We start from the raw sequence: 15,463 nt of genomic DNA on the forward strand, positions 1-15,463 counted from the left end.
TCTTGTCACTCTGCTGCTCTGTAACTTTCACTCTGATGCTGTCCCTCTATTGCTGTCGCTCTATTGCTGTAGCTCGTCACTTTGACATTTTGTCGTGGCTCTGACGCCCTGTCGGTTGTCTGACGCTATGTTGCTCATCACTTGTGACTGGTGTTTCTGGCTCTCACTTGTCTTTGAAGGTTTTTTTTTTTGGCTTGCCTCTGACACTTTGTTGAGGCTCTGTCGGTTGTCTCTGACGCTTTGTCGAGACTCTGTCGCTTGTCTCTGATGCTCTGTCGCTCGTCTCAGACGTTTTGTTGAGGCTCTGTCGCTTGTCTCTGACGCTCTGTCGCTTGTCTCTTACGCTTTGTTGAAGCTCTACCGCGTGTCTCTGATGCTCTGTCGCATGTCTGACGTTTTGTTGAGGTTCTGTCGCTTGTCTCTGACGCTTTGTTGAGGCTCTGTCGCTTGTCTCTGACGCTCTGTCGCTTGTCTCTGATGCTTTGTTGAAGCTCTACCGTGTGTCTCTGACGCTCTGTCGCGTGTCTCTGACGTTTTGTTGAGGTTCTGTCGCTTGTCTCTGATGCTTTGTTGAGGCTCTGTCGCTTGTCTGTCGCTGTGATGTCTCTGACGCTTGTCACTTTGACGCTCTGCCACTCATCTCCAATGCTTCACTTTGACGCTCTGTTGCTTGTCTCCGACGCTTTGTTGAGCCTCTGTCACGACCTTGACGCTCTGTCATGTCTCTGACGCTTGTCACTTTGCAGCTCTGGCGCTTGCCTCTGATGCTCCTCACTTTGAAGCTCTGGTTCTTGCCTCTGACGCTCCTTACTTTGATGCTCTGTCACTTGTCTCTGACGCTCTGTCTCTCCTCACTATGATGCTCTGTCAATCCACACTTTGACACTCTGTCATGTCTCTAATGCTAGTCACTTTAACACTCTTGCTTGTCTCTGACGCTTTGCCGTGGCTCTGACACTCTGTCGCTTGTCTCTGACGCTCTGTCGCTTGCCTCCGATGCTCTGCCGCTCGTCTCAGACACTGTCACATGTTTCTGACACATGTCTCCGACACTTTGGCGCTTGTTTCTGACACTGTCATGGCTCTGACGCTCAATCGCTCATCTCTGACGCTCTGTTGCTTGTCACTTTGATACTCTGTCGCATGTGTCTGTCGCTTGTCTGACGCTCTGTCGCTTGCCTCCGATGCTCTGCTGTAACTGTGACATTCTGTGGCTCATCACTTTGACGCTCTGTCGCTTTTATGACTCCGACACTGACGCTCTCATGTCTTTATCGTGGCTCTAACGCTCGTCACTCTGTCGCAGGTACAAATAGCTCTCACTCATAGGAAATAAATGGTCGCTTGTCTCTGACACTTTGTCGTGGCTCTGGCGGTCTGCTCCAACGCTAGTCTCTGACGCTCTGTCGCAGGTACAAATTGCACGAAGTCATAGGAAATAAATGGTTGGCTCTCACTTTGGCGCTTTGACACTATGTCCCTTGTCACTCTGTCAGGCTCCCTTATGGTAAATGAATGGTCTCCTGCTGCTTTGTCACTTTGCCGCTCTGTCGCAGCTACAAATCACGCTCTCCCATAGAAAATGAATGGTCGCCTATAGAGACGTTGCTGAAGACGCTGGTCTCTATTAAGCATTACTATCTGTTCTTTTTCTCGCTGCTTCCGTCCTTTACTTCTGCTCATCTATCCATCAATCACTTCTAACCATCTCCGCTAGAGCAGCAGAACCGTCCGGGAGACAAACACCCAGACACAGCACCAATCAATCAATCCGGAGAGAGGGAGCGAATAGAAGAGGAGAAGAGAGGAAGGAAGCTGGAGAGGTTCGAACAGAACAGAACAGCAAACTTAACTGCTTCTATTAATTCTCTACATCACAAACACACAATCACACACACACATTCACACACACACACAGCAAGGTCACCTACACACACACACACACACTCCCAGTCAATCTCCTATACAGACACTTCAGCTCTCATTATCCAGACCCTCCAGGCGGACCACTGCTCCAGTCTATTACACAAACTGTCCACTCACCAAAGTCAAGGATGTGAATGAGGAGGGGGCGGGGTTTAATGAATGGGTGAAGTGAGCGTACATCTAGTTTCTTATATAAACAGACAAAAAAATGAGTAGGGACACAATTTTCTATAGCTCATAATTATTCAAGCAAAAAAACATTAAATAATCTAATATTAAAATGTCCAGCATTTTAACTGTAGATTAAGAAAAACATCTATAATCTGAAATAGGGGTGGGAGATATGGCCCTAAAATAATATCACAATATTTCATGGTATTTTCGCGATAACGATATTCTTGGCGATATGACAAAAAAAATAAAATAAATCAAGAATACACTACTGCAACAAAATTAAAATATATGAAAAATAAAATGTTATTGTTGCATACGATATGATATGGCACACCTCTGACTAAGGTATTAAAAAAAAAAAAAGAATTATATCAGATTTGTTAAAGAAATCAATGATCCAGAATGTTGTGATACTAATACTAATGTCTCTAGTAGATATATAAAGGCAAATGAGAACAGTGTTAATTTTTCTTTTGATAAAAACAGTATAAAAGTAGAACCCTGGCGTGATAATTAGGGGTGGGTGATATGGCACCATATTTCAGGGTATGATATCGTTCACAATATTAAAAAATGTTGGCGATATTATCGCATACGATACGATATGGCACACCCCTAATCTAGAATCTATCGTTTTTGAATATCATGAACTTTATATTATACCCTGAAATATGGTGCCATATCACCCAGCCCTAATTTTCATATTAGGGTACTACTTTTATTTTTTTACTGATTTTAACTAAAGAAAAAAAATCACTCTGTTCTCATTTCCCATTATATATCTACTAGATACAGAGTATATCTGTCCAGTATCATTTATTTTACTTTAATCCTGGATATATGGAGATATTTGGAGTAGGGCTGCAGCTATCGATTATTTTTGTAATCGAGTACTCTACTGAAAAAATCGATTTGATTAATCGATTGAGTAATCAGATAAAACATAAAATAAGAGATTTCATAAAATAAAAAAATTCACTTAATAATGAATGAGCAACTGGTTTATTTATTTTTTAATTCACAACATACATTTCCACACTGCAAACACAAATATAAATAAATAAAATACAAACTAGACATAAATACCACAAGTAGTAATTTAATAATTAATAATTTAATAATTTAGGTTAAATGATTTCAACTTAGGATTTTTTGTAAGTATTAAATATATGGTATTAATCAATAATAAAGGCATAAACATTGGCTTTATGTTGCGCATCTTAGCTAAATAACACAATAGAGTAAGTTCATGGCCAGCTAACTTTATTATATATTTATTTATAAACTCTAGAACTTGTCTCTATTGTTGTTGTAATAAACTAATCACACACATTATACAGCATTAATAATCATAATCAGTACTCCACAGCGCTGTCGTTCTGTTATTAAGCTACATTAATGTTAATCTCATTGATTTATTATTATTATTAAATTTACCTGCTCTCTCCGCTCCAAAAACCTCAGCCTCCTCCACTTCCTGCTTCCTGTTTGTGAATAACGTAACGCTAAGAGCGCTTTTTCACATTAAAAGTCCCCACTAAATTCAGTGCTCTGCGTTTTAAAATTTATTAAACGATTCCTCGAGACACAGAAAATTAATCGATCAATTTTTTTGAGCGAGTAATCGTTTCACCTCTAATTTGGAGTGCATTATTACTTGTATCATTGACTTCTTATACAAATCTGATAAGAATACAAATTCTTGTATTTTTTTAAATATCTAAGTTAGGGTGTGTGCCATAGACCACTGACGTCGTGTGTCATTCTGTAGTCCGTTTTTTCCCGATGAGAAAAATGAATGGGGTTTTTAAAAACCCGTCTCCGTCACATTCTGTGGTAAATAAATCTGTTCAGAACCCTGTACGTTTTATTTTGTGTACATTTACCTCCTGAACATCACTGGATCCTCTGAATTTCGAGATTGTTTAAGAGTTGTAATGAGAAAAATGCTAACTTTAAGCTAATGCTACAGCACTGGCGTGAACTGAACTCCCGGCGCCGCTGCAGAGATTAGCAGGGGACTGTTTTCGGCACAACACCAGCGTATTAAACACAGCTGAGCCTAATAATGAACTAACTGCTCTTACTGAGGAGAGTTGAGAGTGATACAGCATAAAATCACTAAAACAGAACAGTGATACTCCAGAACCAGCTGTAACACGTTTAACATTTACCCTCTTTATCACGCAGTGAAATAAATGGGTGTTTCTGGTTGGTTGTCGCCTCAGTGAGGGCAGGTAGTTAGTTGATTAGTTGATGATTTGGGTCAGGTGTTGTAATTAGTATAAACTAATGACCGTAATTAAATACTAAACCCTTCGGGGAAGCACTGCCGAACTGAGAGCCACTTTTTCTTATTATCTGCCTTTTAAAGCTCTAACACAGACCACACTGCTCAACATCGCGCCGCTCTACATCGTGCCGCTCAACATCGCGACGCTCTACATCGCAACGCTCTACATCACGCCGCTCTACATTACGCCGCTCTACATCACGCCGCTCTACATCACACCTCACACCGCTCAACATCGTGCCGCTCTACATCGCGCCGCTCAACATCGTGCCGCTCTACATCGCGCCGCTCAACATCGTGCCGCTCTACATCGCGCCGCTCTACATCGTGCCGCTCTACATCGCGCCGCTCTACATCGCTCCGCTCGACATCACGCCGCTCTACATCGCGCCGCTCTACATCGCTCCGCTCGACATCACGCCGCTCTACATCGCGCCGCTCTACATCACACCTCACGCCGCTCCACATCACGCCGCTCCACATCACACCTCACGCCGCTCCACATCACGCCGCTCCACATCACACCGCTCCACATCACGCCGCTCCACATCACGCCGCTCCACATCACGCCGCTCCACATCACGCCGCTCCACATCACGCCGCTCCACATCACGGCGCTCCACATCACACCTCACGCCGCTCCACATCACGCCGCTCCACATCACGCCGCTCCACATCACGCCTCACGCCGCTCCACATCACACCTCACGCCGCTCCACATCACACCTCACGCCGCTCCACATCACGCCGCTCCACATCACGCCGCTCCACATCACACCTCACGCCGCTCTACATCGCGCCGCTCCACATCGCGCCGCTCTACATCACGCCGCTCTACATCACGCTGCTCTACCTCACACTGCTCAACATTACTGAAAGATTTTTCACCTGTTTAAATGCTTTAATGATCCTCTGTAAAGAAGCATAATAATCCAAAACGCTTTCTGATGGGAGTTCACTGGTGTTGTGCAGAATCCAGTCCGGGGTCATTTTCCAGCCGCTGTGCTGTGACGTCAGTTGAGCATTAGCTTAAAGTTAGCATTTTTCTGATTACTCCCCTTAAATGATCTCGAAATTCAGAGGATCCAGTGATGTTCAGGAGGTAAACGTACACAGAATAAAACGTACAGGGTTCTGAACAGATTTATTTACTACAGAATGTGACAGAGACCAGTTTTTGAAAAGCCCATTCAAATCCCATATTGACTTGAACCGCTTAGACACGGAACCCCAAAGGAGCCCCAAATATGGGCATAAACAACATGCCGCTGACTACAAAATGACGACACGACTTCAGTGGTCTATATCATATCATATGCAGTAATTTCAAATTTTAATTTTCATTATGTTGCATTAGTGTATTCTTTAAATATATTTTTTAAATTCATTGTTTTGTCATATGACCAAGAGTATTGTTATCACAAATATACCATGAAATATCATAATATTTAAGGGCCATATCGCCCACACAAAAAAAGGGCCATATCGCAAGTAAACAAAAAAAAAAGTGTTACCAGATTATGTTTTATATTTTATATTCTTGTTTAGATGATCAGTTTTGAACATCTCTGCTGGATTTTCTCAGTCAGTTTTATGAGGTAGAGTCACCTGGAATTCAGGCTTTCAGTTAACAGCTGTGCTGAACTCATCAAGAGTTAATTACTTGAATTTCTTGTCTCTTAATGTAAAGTTTGAGAGCATCAGTTAAAGTAAAGTAGTGAAGAGGTAGAGTTACAGGTATACAGTGAATAGTGAGTATTTGAGGAATGTTCTATAATAATCCAGATTATGAGAAGAAACTAATACTCAACTAAATAAAGAATAAAAATGAAGGTCAAAAATAAAATTCTTCCAAAAAGAAGAATTTCAAGATCTTTGAAAGCATCCTCAAGCGCAGTCACCACAAAGACCATCAAAAACATTATAATGATGAAACTGGCTCTCATCAGGACCGCCGCAGAAAAGGAAGAGCGAGGGTTTCCTCTGTTGTACAGGATAAGTTCATCAGAAGAGTTACCAGCCTCAGAAACCACAAGTTAACAAACAGCTCCCCAGATAAGAGCAAGATAATGATGAATGAGAAAGTGTAGTATAGTACGAGTTACAATAATACTAACTGTTTGCAGTAACTCACATGAAAGGGGGAGATGTTTTTTCCCCCCACAACCAGGGCAGCTGTCCGGCCATCATACTCTTCTTTAGGGATGTGTTTGATCACATGACAATCCAGCACCTGTTAAACACATTATTAAACAAATTATTTACAAATGAAATGTAAAATTTACTGATGATCAGTAGGGCTGCCACAAACGATTATTTTTATAGTCGACTAATCACCGATTATTTTTTATGATTAGTCGACTAATCGGATCATACGTTAATTGAATATAAAACACAGTTTATCACAATAGAATGCAGCTGCTATTATACAACCAACATTAGATTTCAGCTATATGCTAACTAAAAATAAAAGCAATTAAAATCATAGTTCATTAAACCTTTAATGAAATATGCAGCTTGTTGTAACAGACAATTATTTTACTGTTTAGCATAAAGTGTAAACAACTGTGTAAAATAAGGATAAGGCACTGGCATTTATGAAACATCTCAACCGTGAGGTTGTTTGAACTATTATGAAAAAAAAGTATATTAATAAAAAATGCCTCTCTGTCCAGATATTGTGTACATTACCGTACACAGGGCAGCGGTCTGCACAGATCTGATTGGCAGAGGAAAGCGTTTGGTGATTTTACACCACACATGACTGATCTGTGAGTTTACTGCACCGAAAAGCACTGAAAACAGAAGCCACTGTCAGAATGAAATCCTTCTCTGTAGTTTATCGGTTTGGGACGGCATTTGTGACAACGTCTGGGTCCGGATCCGGATCGCGGTCCGCCTATTAGTGACCTCTGTTTTAAAGCTATCAAGATGAGTAAGTTAAGTACTAAGTTAACGCTCTGTTTACGCTAATTTTAGCAGCTAAATAGCAATTTAGCTTCTTCGTCATTTAATCAGCCACAACATGCCTCCTTTTCAGGTGCTCGTGCATCGCGGTTGTGCTGCCGAGGAAGGCAAGTTCTTCATTGCAGATATTGCATTGCACGCGTTTCACTTTTATTTTCTTGGTGATCCCACACTTTTGAGTTCTGTAGCGGGGTAGCCATGAAACCAGAGCCTGTCTGTATAATGTCCTGAGATGTCGTCCACTACCTACCCCGGTTTCCACTACTGCGCATGTGCGTCCAGGACAGAAAGGCAGTCGCAGCAGTTTGGAGAGAAAAACAAAGAAAAAAAAAAAAAACGACTAATCGACTATTAAATTAGTCGTCGACTATTTTAATAGTCGACATAATCGTGACTAGTCAACTAATCGTGGCAGCCCTAATGATCAGTGATGGTTTGGAGAGTCATGTCTGTCATCTGCTGGTGTTGATCCACTGTGTTTTATTATCAAGTCTAAAGTCAGTGCAGTTTTGTTTTCCCACAAAATCTTACAGCGCTTCATATCTTACAGCTTCCCTCTGCTACTGACAACTTTTATAGAGATGCAGATTTCATTTTCCAGCAGGACTTGGCACACTTGGTCTTATATAATATTCTAATTTTCTGAGACACTGATTTTTGGGTTTTCATTGGCTGTAAGCTTCATAATCATCAACAATAAAAGAAATAAACGCTTAAAATAGATCCCTCTGTGTTTAATACATCTATATAATATATAAAGAGTTTTACATTTTGAAACGAATTACTGAAATAAAGTGACTTTTCAATGATATTCTAATTTTCCAATTGAGACGCACTAGTGTATATATCTCTTTGATTTTACCAAATTGAAAACCTCTGGAATATAATCAAGAGGAAGATGGATGATCACAAACCATCAAACCACCAAACTGAACTGCTTGAATTTTTGCACCAGGAGTAAAGCAGCATAAAGTTATCCAAAAGCAGTGTGTAAGACTGGTGGAGGAGAACATGATGCTCTTAAAACTTTATGAATATGAACTTTTTGTTTTCTTTGCATTATTTGAGGTCTGAAAGTTCTGCATCTTTTTTGTTATTTCAGTCATTTCTCATTTTCTGTAAATAAATGCTCTAAATGAGAATATTTTTATTTGGAATTTGGGAGAAATGTTGTCTGTAGTTTATAGAATAAAACAACAATGTTCATTTTACTCAAACATAAACCTATAAATAGAAAAATCAGAGAAACTGATTCAGAAACAGACATTTTCTACAGAGCTGTATATACTATATATCACAAAACAATTCTCTATAATATTTCACGCTATGTTAATGAAGAGGATAAATATTGAAGTAATGACTAAATAACAAAAAATATGGATTTATTAATGTCAGTTTCCTAATAATTTGATCATAGTGCCACCATGTTGATTAATTAATCAGTAACAGAGTTCAGAGCTCCTATGTTTCAATAAAAAAATGTTCATATTTCATGACACATATCAATTCGTTACAATATATCGTGATATTGATATATTGCCCAGCACCTGTAGTGCTATAAAAGCTGCAGTACCTGTAGCATCGTCACCACGTGTCTGTCTCCTGACTTGGTCCATATGGGCATCATCCCCAACTTCAGCGCCACAAGACCGACCCTCCGACTCTCTGTTAAATCATAAAAGTTAAATCATAATTACAGAGCAGTACGGGTACAACAGATTACAGTGCTGGTGATTCTGTATCTACTGTAACTGTAGATTAATTACAGAGCAGTACGGGTACAACAGATTACAGTGCTGGTGATTCTGTATCTACTGTAACTGTAGATTAATTACAGAACAGTACGGGTACAACAGATTACAGTGCTGGTGATTCTGTATCTACTGTAACTGTAGATTAATTACAGAGCAGTACGGGTACAACAGATTACGGTGCTGGTGATTCTGTATCTACTGTAAATGTAGATTCATTACAGAGCGGTACGGGTACAACAGATTACGGTGCTGGTGATTCTGTATCTACTGTAACTGTAGATTAATTACAGAGCGGTACGGGTACTACAGATTACGGTGCTGGTGATTCTGAATCTACTGTAACTGTAGATTAATTACAGAGCAGTACGGGTACAACAGATTACAGCGCTGGTGATTCTGTATCTACTGTAACTGTAGATTAATTACAGAACAGTACGGGTACAACAGATTACGGTGCTGGTGATTCTGTATCTACTGTAACTGTAGATTAATTACAGAGCGGTACGGGTACAACAGATTACGGTGCTGGTGATTCTGTATCTACTGTAACTGTAGATTAATTACAGAGCAGTACGGGTACAACAGATTACAGCGCTGGTGATTCTGTATCTACTGTAACTGTAGATTAATTACAGAGCAGTACGGGTACAACAGATTACGGTGCTGGTGATTCTGTATCTACTGTAACTGTAGATTAATTACAGAGCAGTACGGGTACAACAGATTACGGTGCTGGTGATTCTGTATCTACTGTAAATGTAGATTAATTACAGAGCGGTACGGGTACAACAGATTACGGTGCTGGTGATTCTGTATCTACTGTAACTGTAGATTAATTACAGAGCGGTACGGGTACTACAGATTACGGTGCTGGTGATTCTGTATGTACTGTAACTGTAGATTAATTACAGAGCAGTACGGGTACAACAGATTACAGCGCTGGTGATTCTGTATCTACTGTAACTGTAGATTAATTACAGAACAGTACGGGTACAACAGATTACGGTGCTGGTGATTCTGTATCTACTGTAACTGTAGATTAATTACAGAGCGGTACGGGTACAACAGATTACGGTGCTGGTGATTCTGTATCTACTGTAACTGTAGATTAATTACAGAGCAGTACGGGTACAACAGATTACAGCGCTGGTGATTCTGTATCTACTGTAACTGTAGATTAATTACAGAGCGGTACGGGTACAACAGATTACGGTGCTGGTGATTCTGTATCTACTGTAACTGTAGATTAATTACAGAGCAGTAGGGGTACAACAGATTACGGTGCTGGTGATTCTGTATCTACTGTAACTGTAGATTAATTACCGAGCAGTAGGGGTACAACAGATTACGGTGCTGCTGATTCTGTATCTACTGTAACTGTAGATTAATTACAGAGCAGTACGGGTACAACAGATTACGGTGCTGGTGTTTCTGTATCTACTGTAACTGTAGATTAATTACAGAGCGGTACGGTACAACAGATTACGGTGCTGGTGATTCTGTATCTACTGTAACTGTAGATTAATTACAGAGCAGTATGGGTACAACAGATTACGGTGCTGGTGATTCTGTATCTACTGTAACTGTAGATTAATTACAGAGCAGTAGGGGTACAACAGATTACGGTGCTGGTGATTCTGTATCTACTGTAACTGTAGATTAATTACAGAGCAGTACGGGTACAACAGATTACGGTGCTGGTGTTTCTGTATCTACTGTAACTGTAGATTAATTACAGAGCAGTACGGGTACAACAGATTACGGTGCTGGTGATTCTGTATCTACTGTAACTGTAGATTAATTACAGAGCGGTACGGGTACAACAGATTACGGTGCTGGTGATTCTGTATCTACTGTAACTGTAGATTAATTACAGAGCGGTACGGGTACAACAGATTACAGTGCTGGTGATTCTGTATCTACTGTAACTGTAGATTAATTACAGAGCAGTACGGGTACAACAGATTACGGTGCTGGTGATTCTGTATCTACTGTAACTGTAGATTAATTACAGAGCAGTATGGGTACAACAGATTACGGTGCTGGTGATTCTGTATCTACTGTAACTGTAGATTAATTACAGAGCAGTATGGGTACAACAGATTATGGTGCTGGTGCAACTTCTGGTGCAGAATTTTAAGAAGTTCAATTTGGTTTGATGGCTTGTGATCGTCTATCTTCCTCTTGATTTTAATTTGGTAAAATTAAAGAAACTCATCATTTTTAAGTGCTCTCTTATTTTTTTCTAGAGCTGTATGGTAGGATACAGAAGATGCTCATCATCACAATTCAAAAGTAAGGACGAAGTGACTCACGTTCGACCCATTCATGGCGAGGCCACGGCTCGTCCTTCAGGGGGTTCAGTCTGTCGGAGGTCAGCTGTTTGTACTCCTCCGAGACGGATCTTCTCATGAACTGAGCATTATCTTCTGTTAGATGCTCATCCCACCATGTGGAGTTCTTGATGGTCCTGATGCACTGGATACCAGCAACACTAGAGCACAAAATAACCAGTAACAGCATTAGAGCAAAGCAGGACTTCAGGTACATACAGATTCCTTTATGATGTTCCATTCTACACAAATGCAGGGGTTGGAGAATGAAACTGAAACACCTGTCATCATTTTAGTGTGGGATTTTAGGTTTCATGTCTAAATTGGAGCAGCCTGGTGTTCGATCTTCATTAATTGCACATTATTGCACCAGTAAGAGCAGAGTGTGAAGGTTCAATTAGCAGGGTAAGAGCACAGTTCTGCTCTAAATATTGCAATGCAATTTTACCAGTCATGTATTAAGGAGCAGTAAAGCCACTCCACTGAAGTACAGAGTTATAAGGGTATGTTTTAAGTGAAGTTTCTCCACCACTAAGCATTAGCCACTAACTTGCTAAGCACTAGCTCTTTCGCCATTCAGAAGTGACTATATTGGACTGTAGTCTGTGTGTTTAATGTGTTTAAACAAGCTACGTGGGACAAATCGCTAGCTGATAGCGCCCTGGATTACCAGGACACTCAGGGTTCCTCAGTGAAGCGCTATCAGGCATTATTTAGGTCCCTTTAATGTTGCGGTTAGCAGCAAATGCTAATTCTGCTGCACCCAGCCTTAATGCTGGAGAAACTTCACTGAAGCTCTTTACTCACCCAGAATACACAGTTTTTAGGAGAGAAATCTGTGTAGACTATAGGGCTGGACCCGAATATTCGGGTATTCGGATATTCGTTCGTTGAGTAGGTATTCGGTTTTTAATTTTGGTATTCGGATATTCGTTTTTTTTTCTCCTTTCCAGAGTTCCACCTCACTCTAACCACTTCTGTTTTAGCGGGTCCCGTCAGAATATCTTGCGCGCGGGACAGAACTGAACTGTTATTGGCTGGAGCGGGAGTTTAATCCAGACGATGCGGGAGCAAGAAAACTGTAATAATTGTAAAAAAAAAAAAAAAACCTAAAGAAAACTCTCAACGCGCAGGATGGACCGACACACACACGCACACACCGATGGTGTTTGGACTGGGGTAAGGAACGGGACCACAGTATTCAGCGCTGCTGTTTTAATAAATATATAAGTAAATTTGAAGCATTAAATGTAGTTTATTTAATTTACATTAGGAACGTGGGGCGGGAGCGGCAGAAATGTGTATGTGGCGGGCGGGCGCGGGATTAAAGAAGCAATTTTTTTGCGGAGCGGTAACGAGACAGAAACGCGGGAGCGTGGAAGAGTGGGTTTAAAAATCAGTCTCGCGCAGACCTCTATTATACATGATAAAAAAAAAATGCAGGCTCTTCGAAACTGATTTATATAATAAAACGTAAGGGGTAATGTGGCAACAGTAGGGGCTAAATCGGTTACAAAAGCCTGGCCTACAAAAATGATGTTTGAACGAATTTCCTCTTATCTAATATAATTTAAAATGGTTTAAAAATATAAAATAATTTCTAAGCAAACGAAATATTTAATATTGAGCTTATAGCCCAAGTGCAAAAATACAAAATCAGTAATACGGCTATGCCCTGCACAATGCTTAAACCGAAATAGACCAAGTACAATAACGTCATTAACAATGACTTTCCTCTACTCTAATATAATTTAACATGGTTTAAAAATATAAAATAATTTCTAAACAAACGAAATATTTAATATTGAGCTTATAGCCCAAGTGCAAAAATACAAAATCAGTAATATGCCCTGCACAAAACCTTTAACCGAAATAGACCAAGTACAGTTTACAATGACTGTCCTCTAATATAATCAACAATGTTTAAGAATATAAAATACTTCCTGAACAAACGTTTTTTTTGTTTGTTTTTTTAAGCAAATAGCCTAAGTGTGAAAACACAAACAGCAATTTACTGGGCTGGCTTGCGCAGCGGAGAAACCGTGCAGCAGCCTCCTAGCCTGCTTATGCAGCGGATAAGCCGCGTGTGGGGCAGCAGAAATTCCGGGATGAAAACACAAAGAAATCTAAGCTAAAAACACAGAAAAAATATGGGGGATAAAAACACCAAAAATCCGGGGTGAATATGTCTCGTCGGTCAGAGCAAATTGAACATTTTTCAGTGGATTAAAGGGGCCGTGATTTGCTTTTTTTTATTTTTTTTTACCTCTTTTTTTAAAAACGAATATTCGAATATTCGCTTCGAATCAGTGCCGAATATCCGGAGCTCAAAAAACGCTATTCGGGCCAGCCCTAGTAGACTAACATCCAGCACTTACTTGACTTTAAAGAAAATGTTTCCTTACTGATTCCTTTATGACGTCCCATTCTAACCTCAATAGTGTGGAGTCAGTCCCCCTCTGCAGTTGCACTCCATCCCATGTCTATGTTATTATCAGTACAGTGATGGCGGCGCTCGGAGCTGAAGCTAGTAGCATTATGGGATGTAAACAGTGTTTTTAATAAGCTTTTTCTGCACTTTTTTTAAGTTATTAATGCCTCGTTTTAAATGTCAGGGCTCTCCGGATTCTAGTAAGGAGGTGTGGAGCTATTTTGAGCTGGATAACGGTGTAAAAAGTGATTTATCAGGGTAAATTATGCCCCGTATCTCCCAGTCTGAAGGGTGTTTTGGACAAACTGTTAAAATCTCTGGATCTCTGAATGCTGTGGGAGAACGGAGGTGAGCTATTCATCAAAGATAAGAACTTTTATCATGTTTTACTACAACAAAAGTACAATATACTCACTATGTTTAAGGGTGCAGGAGTTGTGATCACATGACCTTAAGGTCACCATACCTAATACCTAATGTGGGCTCGAGGGGTATAAAGCATTGACACGTGTTCTATAGAATAATAGAGCCTCCATAATATAGTTTTAAATACTGGAATGAGCAATGGTAAATGTGTGTGTGTGTGAGTGTGTAATTGTGTGTGTGTGTGTGTGTGTGTGTGTGTGTGTGTGTCAGAGACTCACCTCGCACGTGCCCCTGGGTGTCTGTAAACAGTGTGAACAGTCCCGCGTGCTCCGGAAAGCAGTGAACTCCCCAGTCTGAGGATGCAGGTACAGGTGCGCGCGGTCATGTCGGCAGCTTTTAAAGAGTATCTACATGCGCGCGGGTCACTTTTTCATCTTTACGCGCTGCTCTCGCGCCCGTCCTCAAATGTCAGAGTCCTTGAGCTTCCGGCGCAACCGGTTTAAGGTCCCTCCAGAAACTCCTACTATGGTTCCGCTTTAGTTCCCACTTCCGGGTCCCACCGGTGTAAAAATCTGAAAAAATAATAAAAATATTAATTCATTACATTGCATTTAGCATTAGCAGTAATCATAATAGTAAGAAAACTATATTAATAATAGGAGCAATAATAAATAATAATAATAGCAATAATAATAGCAATAATAATAATAATAATAATAATAATAATAATAATAATAATCGTAAAAAAGAATAGTATAATAATAATAAATCACTTATCATAATAGTAAATGTAAATATATATATATATATATATATATATATATATATATATATATATATATATATATATATATATATAAATAATAATAATAATAATAATAATAATAAATAGAACAGGAAACTTTGTGAAGGAACTTTATGCTACCTTAGAAAAGCTTAAAAAAATGACCTTACTATTTATTATGATGATGGTGATGTTAAATGTCTGCTAGGGTAACCCAGGTGGTTGCTAAGGTGTTGCCAGGTGGTTGCTGTCTGTGGTGGTTATCTGTGGTAGCTGCAAAGACGTTTCTGAGGCCGGTAACTCTGATGAACTTATCCTGTGCAGCAAAGACAACCCTTGGTCTTCCTCTCCTGGGACCGTCCTGATGAGTGCCGGTTCCATCATAACTTCTTGTGTGGTCTTTGCGACTGCACTTACTTTTCTGAAAGGACACTT

General features: G+C 40.1%; 1 protein-coding gene across 1 annotated transcript in view; it reads right to left on the bottom strand.

The window, feature by feature from the left end:
- mrpl3 (mitochondrial ribosomal protein L3) overlaps nucleotides 1-14,752 on the bottom strand; it is a 38,193-nt gene extending 23,441 nt beyond the window's left edge. Inside the window, exons 1-4 of the mRNA XM_022665325.2 lie at nucleotides 14,523-14,752; nucleotides 11,430-11,608; nucleotides 8,934-9,025; nucleotides 6,528-6,626 (exon numbers count right to left, since the gene is read on the bottom strand). Of these exons, the coding sequence (XP_022521046.2) occupies nucleotides 6,528-6,626; nucleotides 8,934-9,025; nucleotides 11,430-11,608; nucleotides 14,523-14,629 (477 nt within the window). The 5' untranslated portion in view covers nucleotides 14,630-14,752. The remainder of the gene's footprint in view (nucleotides 1-6,527; nucleotides 6,627-8,933; nucleotides 9,026-11,429; nucleotides 11,609-14,522) is intronic.
- Nucleotides 14,753-15,463: the final 711 nt, after the last annotated feature.

Source organism: Astyanax mexicanus, chromosome 3 (assembly GCF_023375975.1).
Source record: "Astyanax mexicanus isolate ESR-SI-001 chromosome 3, AstMex3_surface, whole genome shotgun sequence".
Taxonomy (NCBI): Eukaryota; Metazoa; Chordata; class Actinopteri; order Characiformes; family Acestrorhamphidae; genus Astyanax; species Astyanax mexicanus.